The sequence below is a fragment of the Camellia sinensis genome, chromosome 3, assembly GCF_055761805.1.
Source record: "Camellia sinensis isolate YWXY chromosome 3, ASM5576180v1, whole genome shotgun sequence".
NCBI lineage: Eukaryota > Viridiplantae > Streptophyta > Magnoliopsida > Ericales > Theaceae > Camellia > Camellia sinensis.
The window spans coordinates 85,379,035-85,399,064 of NC_138963.1; the positions used below are offsets into that span (position 1 = coordinate 85,379,035).

Genomic DNA, 20,030 nt, shown 5'->3' on the forward strand with positions numbered 1-20,030 from the left:
CAAAATTATGCAAAGATACATTTTAGCTTAGAATGCCAAGATACATTTTATACCTGATCTTCTGGTGGTGGTGTATATGGATTCTCGTCTTCTGCAGATTCCCTAAATGCCCGGTGGCCACTCGATGCATCAGGAACCTATGATAGTCAATACATAGTGTGGTAATCATATTCGAATTTTATACATAATCTTGTGTGAAAATTTAACTATCAAACAATTTAATTTATATCGAACCTGTCTGTTGGGGTCCACACTTGCCCCCTGCGACACTAAGGCCATCATCTTAGCTCTCATCTACTGTAAATGTGTGGAGAACTCTGCTCGCAGCTCCTCCCTCAACTCATCCCTTAGCTCTGCATGAACCTTCTGCGTGATATGATCAATAGTCGATGGCTGGGGTGTTGATTGTGATGGCCCAGCACCATCTTTATACACCGCTCTCCGAGGCACAATTCTCCCATATGTGCGACAATATCCATGTCCGTCATGACCTATCAACTCATGGAAAATGGCATTCCTAGCCTCCAAAGTCCGACCATCCTCAGGTAGCATAGAGAGTTGACGATTAAACTCATCCTGTATTGAATAAGACATACAAGTATATGCCAAATTAAGATGGTTGACACACAAAAAATAAACTTTAAATACAATCAAAGGTGTTTGGAAACTACCAAGGTCAGAATAACCTCTGGGTCATCTACTCTACGTGTCATAAGCCAAACATTCATCTTATCAGTAGACTTCCCCTTACTGGTCATCTGCATTTTTTTAGAAATATGAAAATTAGAATGTAAATAATTTGTAAATGTACAATGTTTATTTATATACAAAAATAAAACAATAAAATGTAAACCTCATGCCGTATCTGAGAGAAAGTAGTACGCCCTATGGTATGAGCTATACCGTGAGCTCGCCGATTTTTAGCGTTCCTACTTGCGATTTTCTATAACAGGTTCGACAAATGTGAGTATGTAAATATGATTTGTATGTTTACATATCATAAATATAACTTATTTGTATACCTCAGCATCGGAAGTACGCCAATACTCCACAAGTTCTTCCCACTGGCTTGGCACAATGTGCATAGGAACATCATCCTTCAGATTAGGATCAGAACTTCTAGGCTTGAAATACTTAGCCTTAAGCTTGTTCTTGTGATCCTTCCATATGCTGTTGCAGTTTTTCATGCAGATTGGCTTGTACTCCTCTGGACATATATTCAAATTGTCCTATAAAACACAATTTCAAAGTTTAAATAATAATAACACAATTTTGGAATTCGAATTTGTGGACAAAAATATACTTTTACCTTCACATCCTTCCAGATAGCATCAATAATATCATCAGGCACATTGTTCCAGTCAAGAAAAGTAAGAGGAACAATGTTACCATTCCGCACAATAATGCCAAGTTGAGTAGTTAACTTAGCCACGTTATCCCCTATTGGGCAGTAATTTCCATCAAATTATATGTCTAGCTTTTTACCAGTACCCCACTCTTTAATGCCCTTGGCACATCCTCTACCACGCCTAGTCGAGGTTGATGAAGAACTAACATGACCTGTGAGATACAAATCAAATTTAAATAATGTGAATACAAATCATATCAAATAAACCTGAGGTGGGCTGTGAAGAAGTCGAAGGGTCTGCAAAATACAATGAGAATAAACAAGTTATATATAATGAGCATAAATAAATGTATGTTTAAATAATTTTCATACAAATCAAAGCAAATTTATATACCTGCGGATGGCTCATAAGCTGATGATGATAGCTGTTGTGGTGGCACTGATGGTGGACGCACCGATGGTAGGCGTGGAGGCTGAGTACATGGTAGCTGCTGTGGTGCCACTAAAGGCCCCTCCGATAGTGGCCGATGTGATGCCTCCTCTGATGGTGGTGCTACTGATGTCCTGTTATGTAGCACATCAGACATCATGCGCCGGGGATGATCAGGCTTCCTCTTCCTTCCCATAATAATCTGCAAGCAATATAACATTAATTGACATTAGAAACATAGACAATGGTTTGTCGTCAACTATAATATGACATTAATTGAACTAATACAATTACAAAGACAAAGTAAATTAAGAAATTGATGATTAACTACAACCTTGGCCTTAATTGAATTACTAATGTTTCCACCACTATCAGCCTATTTGAACATCGACTGTTTCCCCTTCTGCAGCTTCCCTCACCCAACCAACTTCTTCATCACGAAGCATTATATTTTCTTCCAATTGTTGGCTCATGTATGGCTCGATTTGTGGATCATTCGAACTCATATCAAATAAACCTCTTTGAGACATCTTCACCACGACTTGCCAGTCCGGTTGTAACGGGTCTGCAACATACCAAACTTGCTCTGCTTGGGACGCCAAGATGAAAGGTTCATTGGTAATTCGATCATCTCGGTACAACAAATGATTGAAGTTCACCAACGTGAAATTGAAGACATCTTCTTTCTTTCCGTGAATGTTGTCAATCCAATCACACTTAAACAACACATGTTTCTTCTCATTGGAATATCGAATCTCAACAATATCTGTCAATTGTCCATAATAGTACACAGACCCCACACGAGGATTCTTGTCTTTTCGACTAGCATAACTTATGGTATCTGCCTTCAAAGCTACACCACAATTTTGTGTTGCTCGACGATCATCCATGGCCTTTACTCGATACCGAAACCCATTCAGTAAATACCCGTTGAACCTCCTTGCCAAGTTATGAGGACCATTTGCCAATAGAATAATCTCTTCAGAAAATATGACATCAGTAGTCCTTCACAAAGTTTGGACCTATTTTACACGAAAATGTAAAATTTAAAATGTAGTTCGACTTAAGTAACTAGAATCTATAGAGTTAAATACATACATGTTCCTTGAACCAAATGTGAAAAGTTTCAAAATGTTCACGCCGAAGCTGATGATCGTCAACACGAGGCATTTTGAGCTTAAGTACTTCAAGGTGTTCGCTGTGTAGATTGAAATTTTAGCAATACAAAATATTTTGTAGAAAATTCAATAAAACATAATAAAATATTGAGTGAATGACTTAACCTACTTTATGAATGGTTGAACCGCGCTTGTATTGAATAAGATGTACCGATGAGCTTGTACTCAAGAAGTATTATCAAGATAAAAGCTTGTGTTTTCACCAATAGCATGACCCAAATTATCAGCACCACTATAGTTCCTCACGGGTCGACTAGATTTGGTTTCCACATCATTGAGATATTGTGCACAAAAATTCATGCATTCTTCCATAAGATATCCTTTAGCAATTGATCCTTCAGGATGAGCTCTATTACGCACGTATTGCTTCAAAGTAAGAAGATACCTCTCAATTGGATACATCCATCGAAACTGAATCGCTCCACCCAATAAGGCTTCATCAGCTAGATGTATAGGCAAGTGCTTCATTATATCAAAAAAACTCGGAGGAAATATTTTCTCTAGATGACAAAGTGTTATAGCGATACGATCTTGAATATATTGCAAATCCGTCGCACGATTCACTTTTGAACACAATTGTCTAAAGAAATTGCTCAATTCAATAAGGGTTCAATTACATTCTTCGGTAACGATCTTCGAATAGCCAATGGAATAAGTTGTTGCATCAGAATATGACTATCGTGGCTCTTAAGACCCCCAATACTTCTATCATGTGAGCGCACACGACGTGATATATTGGATGAATACCCGTCGGGAACTCTTACTTCCTTCAACACTTTTAAGAACAAATCTTTCTCATCCTTGGTCATCGTGAATTGTGCTGCTGGTAAATAGGCTTTATTCGACCCTCTTAACTGCAAATGTAGGGGTTTTCTAATATTCATATCTTGTAAATCACGCCAAGCATTAACGCCATCCTTCGATTTTCCTGCAACCCCTAATATTGCCCACAACACATTGTCACAAACATTCTTCTTTATATGCATCACATCGAGGTTGTGTCTTATTAGATTGTGCTCCCAATATGGCAATTCATAAAAGATACTCTTTTTCTTCCAACTGTGGGTGCGATGTCCAGCTTTCTCCTTCTGTACTTGTCTCCTATGCCTCTCCTTAAGGTCATCCCTCTTGTATTGGGTTAAAATTCCCTCAGATTCTAATTGTAGCAACATCTCAGTTCCAGACAACAATTTGGGTTTGAGTCGGACTTCCCGAGTACCATCAAATGATACTTTATCCTTCCGAAATTTATGGCCAGTAGGTAAAAATCTGCGATGACCCAAGTATGATTGTTTCCTACTATGCTTCAACCAACACGATGTAGTTTCCTTATTGCAACAAGGACATGCATATTCGCCTTTAGTGCTCCATCCTGACAAGTTTGCGTATGCAGGAAAATCACTAATTGTCCATAGTAAAGCTGCATGCATTTGAAACATTTGATTTGTTGATGCATCAAATGTTGACACGTCCTCATTCCATAGTTCTTTCAACTCCTCAATCAATGGTTGCATGTACACATCAATCTTGTCACCAGGTCCTTTTGGGCCGTCAATAAGCACGGCTAAAATTAGAAATGGTTGCTTCATGCACATCCATGGCGGCAAGTTGTATGGAACGAGCATAACAGGCCAAGTGCTATGAACTATGTTCATCGTTCTGAATGGGTTAAAACCATCAGATGCTAAGCCAAGCCTTACACTTCGGCAATCGTTACTAAAGTTAATATTCCGACGGTCAAAATCTTTCCATGCAAGGGAGTCAACAGGATGCCTGAAGACACCATCATCAGTTCGTTCCTCTGCATGCCATCTCATTAACTTGGCCGTCTTGGATGACATAAACAACCTCTGCAACCTTGGCTTTAAAGGAAAATACCTCATCTATTTTGCAGCTATTCGTTTGCCACCTTTGTTAGGACCATTTGAACCACCATCACCATTTGATTTCCATCTACAACTGTTGCATATGACACATTTATCAAGATTGGCGTCCTCGTTTCGAAACAACATGCAACTGTTGGGACATGCATCCCACGTCTCATACGTGAAGCCCAAATCTGTTGTGACCTTTTGAGCTTTATAATATGAGTCCGGGAGTTTCACACCCAACGGGAACGCCTCATTCAATAACTCAAGCAACATGTCAACAGACTTGTCTGTCCACTGATTAAGCACCTTCAAATGTAAAAGCCGAACAATGAATGACAAAGATGTGAACTTCTAACAACCCGGATACAATTCACTTTGTGCATCTTCAAGAAGTTTGAAATACTTTGCAGTCTCTGCATTTAGACCGAGTTGGGGTTCAAATGCATGGGGATCAGGGCCCTGTGGTTCATCATCCTCAACACTTGTATCGGCATGTGGATTTCCCATAGCCCCTTGTATCATTCCAATCATATCATCCCCAATGTCTGAATTAGCTAATGTTTCATTCTCTCGATTACCATGCAGAGATACGTAAGATTCCCCATGATTAATCCAATGTTTGTATTTTTTAAAAAAACCATTCAAAATCAGATGCTCCCGTACACCCTCTCGTACAAAATAGTATCGATTCTCACACTTCCTACACAGACAACTGATCATCGAACCTTCAACCCTATTAGTGTAGGAAAACACAAGGAATTCATCAATCCCATTAATGTATTCGCTCGACATCCTATTTGGAAAATCGATCCAACTCTTATCCATCATCTGTACACATCCACAAAAATATCTCATCAAAGTAACTCTAAATATAATACCTACGTATTCATGTACCATGATACCTATCCATCCAATTTCTCTCAAATAGGTAGGTAGTCTTATCCTAGTTAGTTATTTACCGATTTAATAGGAGAACATAAAAAATGAAATACTTATACAACAACACGTGAGATCAATTAATTGAAGAAAAAAATGACATAATTTCATACTTTCTGAGTCATAACTTAAAAAATAAATAAATCATAACCAAACACCACATGAGGCACAACCAAAGATCTTATAAGTCTTAACTAAAACAATATCATAATTAACGAAGATAATTCATCATAACTAAAGAAAAAAAAATGACATAACTAATGATGCATATGATAAATGGATGTGTATGGTAGAATTCTCCAAATTATTAGTATTCCATAATACTATGCGGCATTATTTATGAACTTGATAGATGAGTTATACAAAAACACACTAATCAAGTATATTGTCTCAAAAATTATTTAATAAAAATGGATCATTGTTCTGTATATTATAATTTTGAACATCACATACATAATCTTATGTAACAAAGTAGAATAAGAAAGCCCAGTCCAAGTTTCTTTTCTATCTATATATATGGAGGCCCAATTACTTTCCATACTACAAATTACTTCCACAAACACACCAGCAAAGATCAACCAGGTAACGTAAATACTTAAGTGCCTTGCACGCTACATGTTAGGAACATTGTAAGATATGCTCTCCTTGAAAGAAAATGCAAAAACTACATATAATGAAATGATAGCAGAACTGCATTAGCTATGGTTATGAAGTTCACAGACTAGATAGATGTACAGTAGAACCAAATTAAGCACAGAACCATTACCTGTCGATAGAGTGGTGACTGGAACTTAAAATCCACCAAAAAATAAAGGCTTCAAGTTCCTGGATCAAGTCCCGGCCTAAATTCCCAAAAGTTTATCAAATGATCAAAAAGACTACTTTTCGATACAGTTGCCTGGAAGAAAAACAGAATAAATGATAGGTACATCAATAACAGTATCAGCAAAATTAAACTCATGATTTATTTTATTATAAGACTTAAACTTTGAGTTTTTTTTTTTTTTTTTCCTAATTTTTCATATTATTTTTTATTGGACACTTCTTATATTATTGAGAATTGCATTACTTTAGTGATTAAGTAGTGTATATAATATGAGAAATTTGTTGGGTTATATTATGAAATTTGAAGTATACCAATGAAGTTTTTTGAAACTCTTCAATCGTGGAACTAAACTGGATTTGAACAAATTTTGCAGTTTGGTTTTGGTTCGATTTCTAAAATTTCAGAATTTATGATTCCAAAATTTCTCTAAGGATAGGTTTAGTACTTGGATCATCTCATAAACAAATTAAACTAGTATGTAAACACCCCTACTAAAACAATTGATTAATCAGGCTAAAAATGATTATACATCATTCACTTTTATAAGTCATGTATATTTTCATTTCCAACATTTTTAGCAAGTGGCCACAAATAAGAGACCCGTTAACAATTTTTTTTTTTAAATATATAAAAATAGGTTGTGAATTTTTAAAAGTTTATTATTTTTCAAAAAAATAAAATGATTGGAAATAATGAGTGTTTCCATAAATGTTATTATTATTTATTTAAATATACAAATTAAGTGTTATTATTTATTTTCAAAAAAATAAAATGATTGGAAAACAATGAAAACAGATTTTAGTTTTATAATGTATATATATATTTATATATAATAATGAAAACAGATTTCCATAAATGTTATTATTATTTATTTAAATATATAGATTTTATAATATCAATGTAATTAGAATTATAATGTATATATATATATTTATATATAATTTACATATTTATATATATATATATCAATATATATATATATAGATGATACAGATTTATCAATATATATATAGATGATACAAATTTATCAACATATATATATATATATATTGATACAGATTTATATATATATATACAGATTTAATAATGTATATATTATCAATATATATATATATAGATGATACAAATTTATCAACATATATATATATTGATATAGATTTATATATATATATATACAGATTTAATAATGTATATATTATCAATATATATATACATATATACGATACAGATCTGTATATATATATACAGAGAGAGAGAGAGAGAGAGAGAGCATACCAGTCGTCCTCGCCGCAGCAACACCGCACCATCGCACCACCGTTCGCCGTTCGCCGTTCGCCGTTCGGCTTCGTAGGGATTTGGGGCAAAGAAATTGGTTTCAAACTTTTAGGGATTTGTATTACGTTTTTGATCGAGCGGCAAGATGAATAGGGAAGGGGGCAAAAAAAATTTCACTTTTTGTGACGGTAGGTTTTACACCGTCGCAAATGGCAAGTATTTTATTCATAAAACGGCGCCGTTTAAATTAGACTTTTTTGCGACGGAAAATTGCCGTCGCAATAAGTAAACTATTTGCGACAGCAAACGTACGCCGTCTCAAAACATTTCTTTTTTGCGACGGAAAAAACATCCGTCGCTAATACTGATGCATTTACTCCCTATCCGTGCATTTTTTATTACCGACGGGGATAACGCTGTCGCTAAAGCCTTCATTTGCGACGGTTTATGCTGCCGTCACAAAAAACCATTTTTTGCGACGGGAAAACCGCTGTCGCTAATGCTTCCGTGTTTTTTACCCCCTTTTCTTGTAGTGATACAGCTCCAAATTAGAGCTCACAAGAGAGGTATGTATGGGTATGAAGAGATAAAATATGAAGATAAGCTTATCCCACCTATTTTACCTTATTTTCCTTCTCTCTTTTTCTTTTGAGGATTTATTTAGTTTTTTTTTTTCATTTCTTTTTTATTTAAAAATGTCCCCTGAAGCTGAAAGTAAGTGTTTTCTTTCCTATTTCTGCTATTATTCGTGCTTGTTGTAGGTGTAATCTAAAAAATCACCCACATAATTAGATTCGAAAGCTTAAATTATTAACTTCGTCAAGCAATTTCAGTCTTTGTACAACACATTACATTAGCACACGCGCGCGCACAAAATATATATATATATATATAGAAGCTACCAAAAGTCTTTTTTGGTGAAACTCACACTCTAAAATTTATTTGGTTTTATTTTCACAATTTTTTTTTAATTTTAAAAATCTAAAACAAATTTAGAAGGAAAAAAATAATAAATCAAAAACACTTTCCATTTTCATATGATTTTACAATTTTTGAGGGAGAATACATTTTTAGTATTTATTTTTGGCCTTGTTTGGAAAAAAAAAGAAAAAAGAAAAAAAAAAGAGCTAGCTTTTTAACTTTTTTTGAAAAAATATGCAAAAAAGTAGAGAGGTAATATAACCAAAATAAGTCAATAAGTTGGGTTTTTTTTTCCTAGTTGCCAAAATAGGCTAAATGCTAAGGCCAAGTTTGGGAAGTCTCAAAAAAGTTAAAAAGTCAAAAAGTTACTCAAAAGGTTAAAAAGTTATCACTATTCACCAAAAGTCAACAATTACAGCTGTACAACTCCCAATACTAATTTTTCCCTACACATTAATTTATACAATTTTTTAATACATATTTTTTCATAAAAAGTCAAAAAGTTAATCCAAACATTCATATTTTCAACCTCAACTTTTTAGTTTAAAAAGACAAAAAGTGTACTTATTTAGGACATCCCAAACAACCCCTAAATAAGCACAAAAATACAAAATAGGCTAATTTCGTCAATAAGATAAAATGTCACATTTAAACCATAATTATTTCACTTTTTCTCTTATAAACATCACATCCAAACCAAAAAAAAGTCAAAAATATTTCACAAATGAAGCTAATTTAGCCAAGTTAAATTAGCCAAAAAAAACCAAAAAGTCAAGCTAAATTAGCTCTTTTCAAATGAAGGCTTTGTCAAACTAATTTTTATTTTTTCAAAAAATTGATTCTTAACATAAAACCAAATAACCCATTTAGGAATTGGCTATTTTAATTGATTTTTGACTTTTTACAAAAAAACATATATAGCAAAATAAAAAAAAAAATGATGTGACAATTTATAATAATTTTTTGACTTTTGACTAAAAATCTAAGTTCCGAATTGTGGTAAACACGAAACCAAATAAATATTAAAATTGATTCCACTCGCCATATAAAGGCCATGTTTGGTAATAGAATTTTTGGCTAAAATAGTTAGTGAGATGAGGGAGCAGCTTTTCTCCAGTTGGGACCCAATTGAAGCGTGATGTTAGATCTCTGTGGGCCCACCATAGAGCCCACATTGATAATTTGAACCATTTAATGGATAGGGCTCATCGAGTACTTCATCCCTGTAAAAAAATCATGTTAATCGGATGTTGATAGCCACGTGATCACGGAGGTCCAGCATCATGCTCTAGTTTGATTTCGGACTGGAGAAAAGCCTAAACCTAAAGACAAAAAAAGGTTAAAATAGTCAATAAGACAAAATGTCACATCTAATATCAATCAATCACTTTTTCACTCACACCCAAAAAAAATTAAATAAATAAAAATCACAAATAATTTCAAATAAAACTTTTGTCCATATCATAAAATAATTAAAAAGTCAACTAAAATAGACAAATTATCAAAAAGCAAGCCTAAGTGTAATGTACACAAATGTCTATTCTCTATCTCTCATTCAATTCACTTCTCAGTAAAAAAAAAAAAAAAAAAAAAAAAAAAAAAAAAAAAAAAAATCATGTGACTCAACAAGGTGTAAAGAGTTATATATTAAGTCACCATCTAATTAATATAACATAGGTTGTTCACATGGAAATCTCCTAAATTATTAAGATGTATCACTTTAATTCTCTAAATTATGAAAGTGTACAAATGAATCCTCTATGTTAGACTTATTTATTTTGATGTTTTATTTAATTATGTTTTAATTTATTTGGAAGAGAAAAATAAAATCGCAATTTATTTTACCCCATTATTTTTTATCTAAACTTTTATCCTAAATGCTGTTAGAATGTATTTAATATTTGCTCAATCAGGAGTTCATTTCAACTCAAAAACAATACCCAAAAACAAAGGTTCAAACAACTCAGTACAACAACAGTCCAAAAAGTTTAAATCTACAAAGGACCGGACGTTCGGGTGGACATTCAGCAGGACGACCAACCAACACTAGTACAAAAACAGACAAAGATCACACTTTTTTTGTGTGATGTATTGTAACGCCCTCAAAATAATAAATAAAACCCATCTCATTAGACATGCATTGATACAAAAAAAAAATCATGTGACTCAACAAGGTGTAAAGAGTTATATATTAAGTCACCATCTAATTAATATAACATAGGTTATTCACATGGAAATCTCCTAAATTATTAAGATGTATCACTTTAATTCTCTAAATTATGAAAGTGTACAAATGAATCCTCTATGTTAGACTTATTTATTTTGATGTTTTATTTAATTACGTTTTAATTTATTTGGAAGAGAAAAATAAAATCGCAATTTATTTTACCCCATTATTTTTTATCTAAACTTTTATCCTAAATGCTGTTAGAATGTATTTAATATTTGCTCAATCAGGAGTTCATTTCAACTCAAAAACAATACCCAAAAACAGAGGTTCAAACAACTCAGTACAACAACAGTCCAAAAAGTTTAAATCTACAAAGGACCGGACGTTCGGGTGGACATTCAGCAGGACGACCAACCAGCACTAGTCCAAAAACAGACAAAGATCACACTTTTTTTGTGTGATGTATTGTAACGCCCTCAAAATAATAAATAAAACCCATCTCATTAGACATGCATTGATACAAAGAAACCAACCACCTTTCCATTAAATCAGAACAGTTCTTACAAAAGTATTACATATTAACAACAAAAGCAAATGCCCTACGGGCTTACAGCTTTCCAAGTTAACACTTGGTTACAAAAAGAAGAGTGCTAACTCAATACATATTAAGCCCTTGGCTTGAATTTACATGTAATACATCAAAAAGAAAACAAATAACAAGCAGTCAGTCTGCCTCTAGCCTCCCAAGCTATGTCCTTGGAGGTGGCATGCTACCTGTACCTGAAAATGATGTCCCATAAAGGGTGAGCCACAGCCCAGTAGAGATACACTAAACCAACCATGAAAAATGACTAAAAGATTAGCTGTTGATAGATGGTCAACACAGATACATCTACACATATCACATTTCGATTTCATGACATTAAGTCCATGTTACATTTCATTTCTCATTTCTTTTTCAACTTTGAGTTTGAAAACAAGGCTCAAAACTTAGCCAAATAACTTGATGAGAATAAGACTCATTTTTAAAACACTTTCAAAATTCCGGAGGGATACACATTTTAATGCTGTATCAATAACACTTAAACCATTCCCACACTTTGCGAAAGATACACATTTCGGTGCTGTATCAACATAACATAGAATCACTTCTACACTTTACAATTGATAACGATATACATTTTAGTGTTATATCAAATCAATTTAAACACTCCCATAATCAACACTTGATACACATTGTAGTGCTGTATCAATGTCACACAAAATCCGGTTTAGAGGTCCATCCCCTATCTTCCCCTAAACCGTAGAGTACATCCCCTATCTCCTCCCACACAACACATGTATATAAACATAGGTCATATACATTCAATCAATACATAGAATTAATGTATTATTCCAGTTGATATACTCAATAGCATACTCAATCGATTAGTTTTAGTTTGCCTAATCATCATGCAGTGTCTACAACAATCAAGACTATCCTTCACCGATAGCCCAAAGCAGTTATTTCTATACTGAAAATAAATGCACCAAATGGATATATAATCAACATTTCACCTAGGTGAGCTATGAACGAATCAAACTACACCCTTTAATCCCATACACATCCAATTCCAACATTCTCAATTTAATTCTTCTTCCCTTCAAATTAATTATCCCAATTAATTTATCAATGTAATTAGGGCATTTCCCATAATTAACATCACAACCCCAAGGTTCCATTTTTACCAATAAACCAATATTGATCTCATTTCTCTATGCCAAACATGCATACAAGTTTATATAAACAAAACCCTAACTTTTGTAAAATTACACAAAGGCCCAAACTTTCTCAAAATTACCCAATAACCCCCAACTTATCAAAATGCTAAAATTCAAAGACAAAACTCATGAGAAGGAGTAGGATATCCCGACCTCGAAGTTAGAGCTCAAACGGAGAAGGAGAAGAAAGTGAAAATGCTCCAAACACTACGATTCTCGGATCAACACGAAGCCCTTGACGATCAACACACTTTTTACAAAGGCCGGAGGATAGAGAGACACTCTAACTAGATCAAACCCTAGAGAGAAGGGAGTTTCTAGAGAGAGGAGCTCTCAAAATAGCTTTTTAGAAAGTAAGAGAGAGAGAGAATGTAAAAAGTGATTTTAAAATGCCCAGCTGCCAACTGATATACGACATCCCCGCTCAAGTGGAGAACACAACGCTCGAGTGTCAAGAACAAAAAAACAAGGTACGCTCGAGCGCAAGAAGGCCCGCTCGAGCGCCAAGACACAAGAATAAAGTACATCTGCTCGAGCGCGAAAACCAGTCCGCTCGAGCATAGATTTCCCCCTCCCAGAACTTACACCAAAAAGTACTACCCACTCGAGCGCCACAGCACCCGCTCGAGCGCTACCGCTCGTGCGTAAAGAAACCCGCTCGAGCGTAAAAATTACACCTACAAAACTTTTGCAGGGACACGAAAAACTGGGAGCGTGCAATCTCCGCTCGAGCGCAACAAGGCCCACTCGAGTGGAACGACCAAAAACCTAGCAACAAGATTTCAGACCAAGGTTCAGCCTACCTGTTCGAAACATGCCCAACACATCCTATAACTCAAACAAATGGAATTAAAGGACGACAACAAGATAGATACAACTACCAACTCCACAGAACCGAGTCCGGAATACAACAGAACAGTAAAGGGATAACCGGGATCGCTATATGTATGTTATTTAATCACACCTTTTAAGTTTTATTAAAGTGTGATCTTTGAGAGTGTGATTAAAAAGAGTCATTTTTAATCACACTTTTTAAATGTGCTTAATGACATTTAGATCACACCTTTTAAGTGTGATTAAAAATATTTTGATTACATCTTTTAAGTGTGATTAAAAATATTTAGATCACACCTTTTAAGTGTGATTAAAAATATTTAGATCACACATTTTAAGTGTGATCTTTAGAAGTGTGATTAAAAAGGGTCATTTTTAATCACACTTTTTAAGTGTGATTAATAGCATTTAGATCACACCTTTTAAGTGTGATTAATAACATTTAGATTACATCTTTTAAGTGTGATTAAAAATATTTACATCACATCTTTTAAGTATGATTAATAACATTTAAATCACATCTTTTAAGTGTGATTAATAACTAATAAAATCTGTGATAAAAAAAGGATTCGACATATTTGAAAAATAATCAATATTATTTTTGTATGCACATTTAAAGAATGTAATACACACTATATACTATATTTTGAATCATAACCACATATTGAATAGAATAACGTCATATATTTCATAAATGGAAATTAAATATTCAAAAGTATATACAAAAGAATTAAATAAAAAAAAATTAATTGTGCTTACATATATTAAAAAATGAAAAAACTTAAAAAAAACTAAGTTCTTTAATTCTTGGACCATATTTTGCATCTCTCCAAAAAATTTCTGACCTGAAAAATGAAAACACAAATTAATCCAAAAACCGCTAATACATATGAATAAACTAAAAAGTTAATTCAGCAAACCAAAATAGGGACATTAATCATTTTTTCTTGATCTTAATTCAACATAAAGGCTAAAATCTCCACAGAAAAGTGCCTACAAGCAACGGTAAGAGAAACGAAGAGAGGGAGAGTGTCTAATTGATAATTGCCAAATTAGGAAAGTTATATATGAAAGCAACAATATTCCGTAGTTTGTTAACTAAAAATATATGAAAGCAACAAAACAAAAACAAAAAAAAACCTTGTTTTCTCTTTGCCATGATCCAACATTTCCTGGTGCAGCCAACCCCACAAAAGCAAAGTTCGCGGTCATAAGTTGTTCATTAATGTACCTAAAACAAAATTTTTATATCAGATTCAATAGCATTATACACTTGATAATGATGAAGAAGATAGTGTAGTTGAGCTAGTAGAGGTAGTTACTTGTCACAGACTAGTAATCGGCCACTAACTGTACCCCGTTGATCAGCATGAGGGAAGTCTTCTGAAAGAGGGAAATCATATGGCCAGCTTTGGGTTTCTATCAACATCTGAATATATGCATATGAGATGAGATTGTTAATTTTGTTTGTACTGATTACATTTTATGTTGTCAAAAATTTCATGCCCAAAGTAGTACCTGTTCTTTGGTATCTTCCCAAAGTGTTAGGGCATCCTCTTTGACTGAAATTGAGTTTAGATAGATCAAAACAGGGCCAAACACCGTCTTCCATGGCTCGCCATCTCGCAATTTTATTGTCAGATTGTCCCCAGCATAATGGGTGCTGAAAAACATCTGAAGATAAATAACACAATCCTTTAACATTAACATCTAGTAGTAAGGAAATTTGTAAAAATTTATTTATATATAACATTTTCCACTTATTGAAAGTGCAAGGTTGTGCCTCAATAGGATAGATTTAAGTAGTAGGTCATGTGCTTAACTGGAAAGTTATGCTCTGTTCTCCATCAATTCCTTTTTCAGTCCAATTGTTGTGAAGTAATTTTTCCTATGGATGTCATCATCATAATACAAAACAATATTTGTTCTTTTAGGCTTCATTTGGGAAGTGGGAATTGGTCAATAATTTGCATCTACATATATTACTTTTTTCATTTTTTTTTTCTTGTCATGAAATTCATTTTGTAAATAGGCCACTGTGTTGGGCCAGTGAGTAAAATTGATGCCATTTGAAAGTGTGCTCTTTTGCAAAACATGATATCTGAGTGATTAATAGCAAAGGATTGTGCAAAGGGAACAATATTGGATACTTACAGATAAGGTGGTTGGGCCAAAATGCGATGTGAGATCTTGCTTGACAGAGCCACCTATACGGAACTCATCGCTGGGTGTGATCATCTAGAATCCAAAAACCGGGTTGGAGCATATCCACCCATGAACCCGATTGTCTTTGTCATCACATGAATATTGGTACTTATCATCCACCTACATAACACAACATCAAAAAAGAAAAAAAAACTAGCATATCTAACTACACAAATGCAATCTTTCCTCTTGTGATTGTCAAGTCTTCATGAAGTAACAAAAATATCAAGAAGTTAACACTCTTGATGAATCACAAAAGGGCATTTTTGTCAATTCACAAAACCATTCCCACAAAACTTAGGAAATAGGACTGTCTTAGCAATAACTAGTAGGCGAATGAAAAATGGTCAAGCTTACCTCCCCAGTGAGCTCTGGATTGCTTGGATTTGTCAACAGAACAGCTTCAGGGTAGTCAAGGACTAGGCCAGCTTCACGGTCCTGTGGCGTTGGCATGATCCTTTGCCTTTCATCCGATATAGCCATGTACTGAAACCTAGTCATGTATCATATCAAGATTAAATTTTCCTTTAATTACTCTGTTCATGTCAAACCTAGTCAACAATTTAGAATAGCAGGACCATAACAACCATATATGTCTTACAGGCTTTCTTCAAGCTTGAATACAATCCTCCCTTGGTAGATGTTAATGTCAGGCCTTCCCTCGGAGTGTTCAAGTATTGCATACGAGTAGAAATCGGGGTATCGACGCAGCATTATAAACCTGCAAATAATGTTTACAAAATCAACGTTGACAGATTAAAAATAAGCAGAACTTGTTAAGATCTGTTTGGCTGCAAATTAAGCTGATGCTAAATGCTTTCAATGAACCTTTTGTCTACATTCAGGGGCATTCCTGTGTCATTTAGGGATGAATTCCATGTTCTTGTAAAAGAAATCTCTATTTGATTTTCATCTTCCATTACAACACTATAACTTGTCCCTTCTAGCCTGCATGAAAGCAATTCAAGTGGTTTAATTCATCTTTAGTGTATGGTTATATTGTTTTACATAACAGGTCTAATCTACGTAAGGAAAAAAAAAATTTACCAGTCATATTTGCCACCAAGATGAGCTAGATCGTCCCAAACGACATCCCAATACCTAAACTCAGTTTAATCCAATCAAACAGAGTGCAAATGGAGATTTTGAGTTAATTGTCCTTGATTAAATGTAGTAAAAGAGCTAATCTAAAGAACCAACTAAAAAAATTTTACGCGTGTACAACCAATGTAATTTCGTTCCTTTCACCATAAAATCAGTCTTTTGTACTAATTGAAGAGTGCTTTTGTCTAAGAGTTCAATGTGTTAATCCATATTGGGTCTAGAAGATATAATTGTTGTAGAATAAGGGCTGGAAACAAATCAAACTGTTCATAGCTCAAGGTCAATTCGTTTGAAGTTTGTTTGAATTCCGCTCCTTTGCATTCCTATGTGAAACAGAATTTCAAAATCTTAACTGACAATGTCATATTAAAGTAAAGAGCTACAAAAAATAAAAACATGTAAATGTACTTACCCTCTTTTTCATAGCAAGGTTCTCCACCCTGCATGTTTTATGAAGCATATTTGTCAGGTAGAGGATAGATACAAATTACAATACTGTCAAAAGTGTTGCTGCCATTCCTGTTTCATTAGTGAAATTTCACTATTTCCATACAACTTTGTTATTTTTATTGTATAAACCTTTATTGAGATTTATAGATTTTGACAAGGGGATTAGGCATGATTATCACAGTTATTGATAGTGATTCTAAAATTCAACTGATCTCATATCTATTCTTTGCTAAACTTGAGGCCAGTTTCAAATGTTTTCGTTTATATGCAACCATTCGATTAAAATAAAAGACGGGTGTAAAAGGTAGGTAACAGAATCATACCTCTAAAGGTACAATCTTCAAATCAAGGAATACAATGTCAATTATGAATTTCCTCGTTAATGGAACCTCAATTGCCCAAACAAAATCGTCGTTATTCTTGAGCTTCTTGTTTGTAATTTCTGCATTGACACAAGATGACACCAGTTAAACAGCATTGACGAAAGAAAAATTATCAACAATAGACCTGATGAAATTCTCATCCTGAATTTGTTCTATCAATAGGTGTTCTAATGCTAATCTGCAAAATTCTATACCTAGATTTAACACAATTAACACTTTAAGAGCATCAATTACAAACAAAACATGCACAATTGGGTGTTGTAAGAACTAAGAAATTAGTACAAAGTCCTTAAAGAATCTAAAGAACAAGAAATTAAGAAACATCTAATTGTAATTTATTACCTGGGTGAATCAAAGACTTGTGATCTCCCACGGAGCAGACCACTCGAATGATAAACGATGCAATTGGAGGACTGTCTCTGGTCAAACTCGATATTTCTGGGTATAGTTTAATGAGCAACGTTCGATTCTTCTCCACAGCTAAATGCCTTCAATTCAAATAACCAATTGAATTAAAAAAAAAAAAAAAACCCACTCTGCCCTCTGAAGACAACATAAAAAAAAAGAAAATAACAATTGCAAATCAAACACAATTTTTTTTTTTTTTAAAAAAAAGGAAAAAAAAAGCAGAGTTTTTCCAGGAAGAAGGAAAAAGGGATAATTTTCTTGTTAATATTATGTTTTCTTCCCGAGAAAATTCAACAAAAATGAAGAAATTAAAATGCGTAATCTCTGGATTTTCATAACCTGGGATCATATGAAACTTAAGTCATCTCAGCTGAGCCAAAAAACTAAAAAGACTACTAAAAATTTCTGGGTATTTTAGTTTTTTTTTTTTACCCCATTGATCACAACACAACAACCAATTAACATATGATTCACAATCTATATTGACATATTCTACTCTTTTCCATTTTCTGAGCAACCAAACAAAACAAAGCTGAAATTCAGAAGCTAATCACAAATCAAATTCATGGAGGTCTATTCATTTGCTATGAACAGGAAATAGTGGAATGACGCAAGAGAATGTTACCTGGACAGAACAGAGAGAGAGAGAGAGACTGCGAGCTGTGCAATGGCGAATGGCTAGGGCTCGTTTGCCCTTTCGGCTGCTTCTCCGCCGCTCGCCGTCGATCGAGAGAGAGAGGGGGGGTAAGAAGAGATTAGGGATTTTTGGGTTTGAGATTGGGGATTTTTTTTTTTTTGGGGGGGGGGGAGCGGGAATGGAAAAAGAAAAAAAAAAGGTGGGGGAAGGGAGCAGGAATGGAAAACAAAAAGGGGCGGGAATAAAATTTTTTTTTTGTCAGAAATGAAATTTAAATAACAAAATAATGTCGTTTAATTTTTTTTTTTTTTTTTGCGACAGGGGTTGTCGTCGTCAAAATAATTTATTTTTTGTTAAAATATATATTTTTTTGTAGTTAATGAATTTTTAAAAAAAAAATTCTTTTTTTTTTAGTTACTAAGATTGAAAATTTATCTGTTTCATTTTTATTTTAATGAAAAAAAATATTATTATTTTTTATTTGGTAGAAGTAGGGGTAAAAAATAAATTTTTTTTTTGTCAAAAATGAAATTTAAATAACAAAATAATGTCGTTTAACTTTTCTTTTCTTTTTTTTTGCGACAGGGGTTGCCGTCGTCAAAAAAAAATATTTTTTTGTTAAAATATATAATTTTTTGTGTTAATGAATTTTTTTTAAAAAAAAAATTTCTTTTTTTAGTTACTAAGATTGAAAATTTATTTGTTTCATTTTTATTTTAATGAAAAAAATATTATTATTTTTTATTTGGTAGAAGTAGGGATAATATTTTAATGAAAAATATTTTTCACTAAAATAAAAGTTAATTTTCTGTGGTCAATGAAAAATATTTTTCTATGGCCTATTTTTTTTTTGTTGTTAAAAATCATGAACAAATTTTTTGTGGTAGAGGAGAGGGAGTGGCAGTAGTGGTGAAGGTGGTGGATAAGAGATGATGGTTATGGTGGTGGTAGCGGCAAAGGAGATTAGTGGTGAAGTTGTGGTAGTGGTAGAGTAGATGAAGTGGCAAGGGTGAAGGAGAGGCAATGGTAGTAGTAGTGGCAGTAGTGGTGAAAGTGGTGGATAAGAGATGATGGTGGTGGTGGTGGTGGTGGTGGTAGCGAAGGAGATTAGTGGTGAAGTTGTGGTAGTGGTAGAGTAGATGAAGTGGCAAGGGTGAAGGAGAGGTAATGGTAGTAGTAGTAGCAGTAGTGGTAGTGGTGGCAATGGTAGTAGTAATGGTAGTCGTAGAGGTGAAGTGGCGACAGTGGTAGTAATGGTAGTAGTGGAATGGCATTTGCAGTAGTGATGAATGT

The 20,030-nt window shown here is 33.9% G+C and overlaps 2 protein-coding genes across 4 annotated transcripts; both read right to left on the bottom strand.

The window, feature by feature from the left end:
- Positions 1 to 879: 879 nt before the first annotated feature.
- On the bottom strand, positions 880 to 6,679 carry LOC145821051 (uncharacterized). 2 transcript variants are annotated; one of them, XM_082917662.1, is made up of 6 exons: positions 6,530 to 6,679; positions 1,743 to 1,980; positions 1,616 to 1,645; positions 1,310 to 1,560; positions 1,023 to 1,229; positions 880 to 943 (listed from the first exon to the last, which is right to left on the bottom strand). In XM_082917662.1, exons 2-4 carry the CDS (start codon positions 1,972 to 1,974, stop codon positions 1,466 to 1,468), a joined length of 357 nt encoding a protein of 118 aa, XP_082773788.1. In that variant the 5' UTR covers positions 1,975 to 1,980; positions 6,530 to 6,679; the 3' UTR covers positions 880 to 943; positions 1,023 to 1,229; positions 1,310 to 1,465. The 2 variants fall into 2 exon arrangements, with proteins under 2 accessions (XP_082773788.1, XP_082773787.1); XM_082917661.1 differs by lacking the exon at positions 6,530 to 6,679 and adding an exon at positions 2,113 to 2,264.
- Positions 6,680 to 15,074: 8,395 nt separating this feature from the next.
- On the bottom strand, positions 15,075 to 18,761 carry LOC145821052 (uncharacterized). 2 transcript variants are annotated; one of them, XM_082917663.1, is made up of 9 exons: positions 18,533 to 18,761; positions 17,633 to 18,180; positions 17,272 to 17,299; positions 16,803 to 17,182; positions 16,584 to 16,703; positions 16,357 to 16,476; positions 16,113 to 16,248; positions 15,705 to 15,875; positions 15,075 to 15,224 (listed from the first exon to the last, which is right to left on the bottom strand). In XM_082917663.1, exons 5-8 carry the CDS (start codon positions 16,673 to 16,675, stop codon positions 15,789 to 15,791), a joined length of 435 nt encoding a protein of 144 aa, XP_082773789.1. In that variant the 5' UTR covers positions 16,676 to 16,703; positions 16,803 to 17,182; positions 17,272 to 17,299; positions 17,633 to 18,180; positions 18,533 to 18,761; the 3' UTR covers positions 15,075 to 15,224; positions 15,705 to 15,788. The 2 variants fall into 2 exon arrangements, with proteins under 2 accessions (XP_082773789.1, XP_082773790.1); XM_082917664.1 differs by lacking the exon at positions 16,803 to 17,182.
- Positions 18,762 to 20,030: the final 1,269 nt, after the last annotated feature.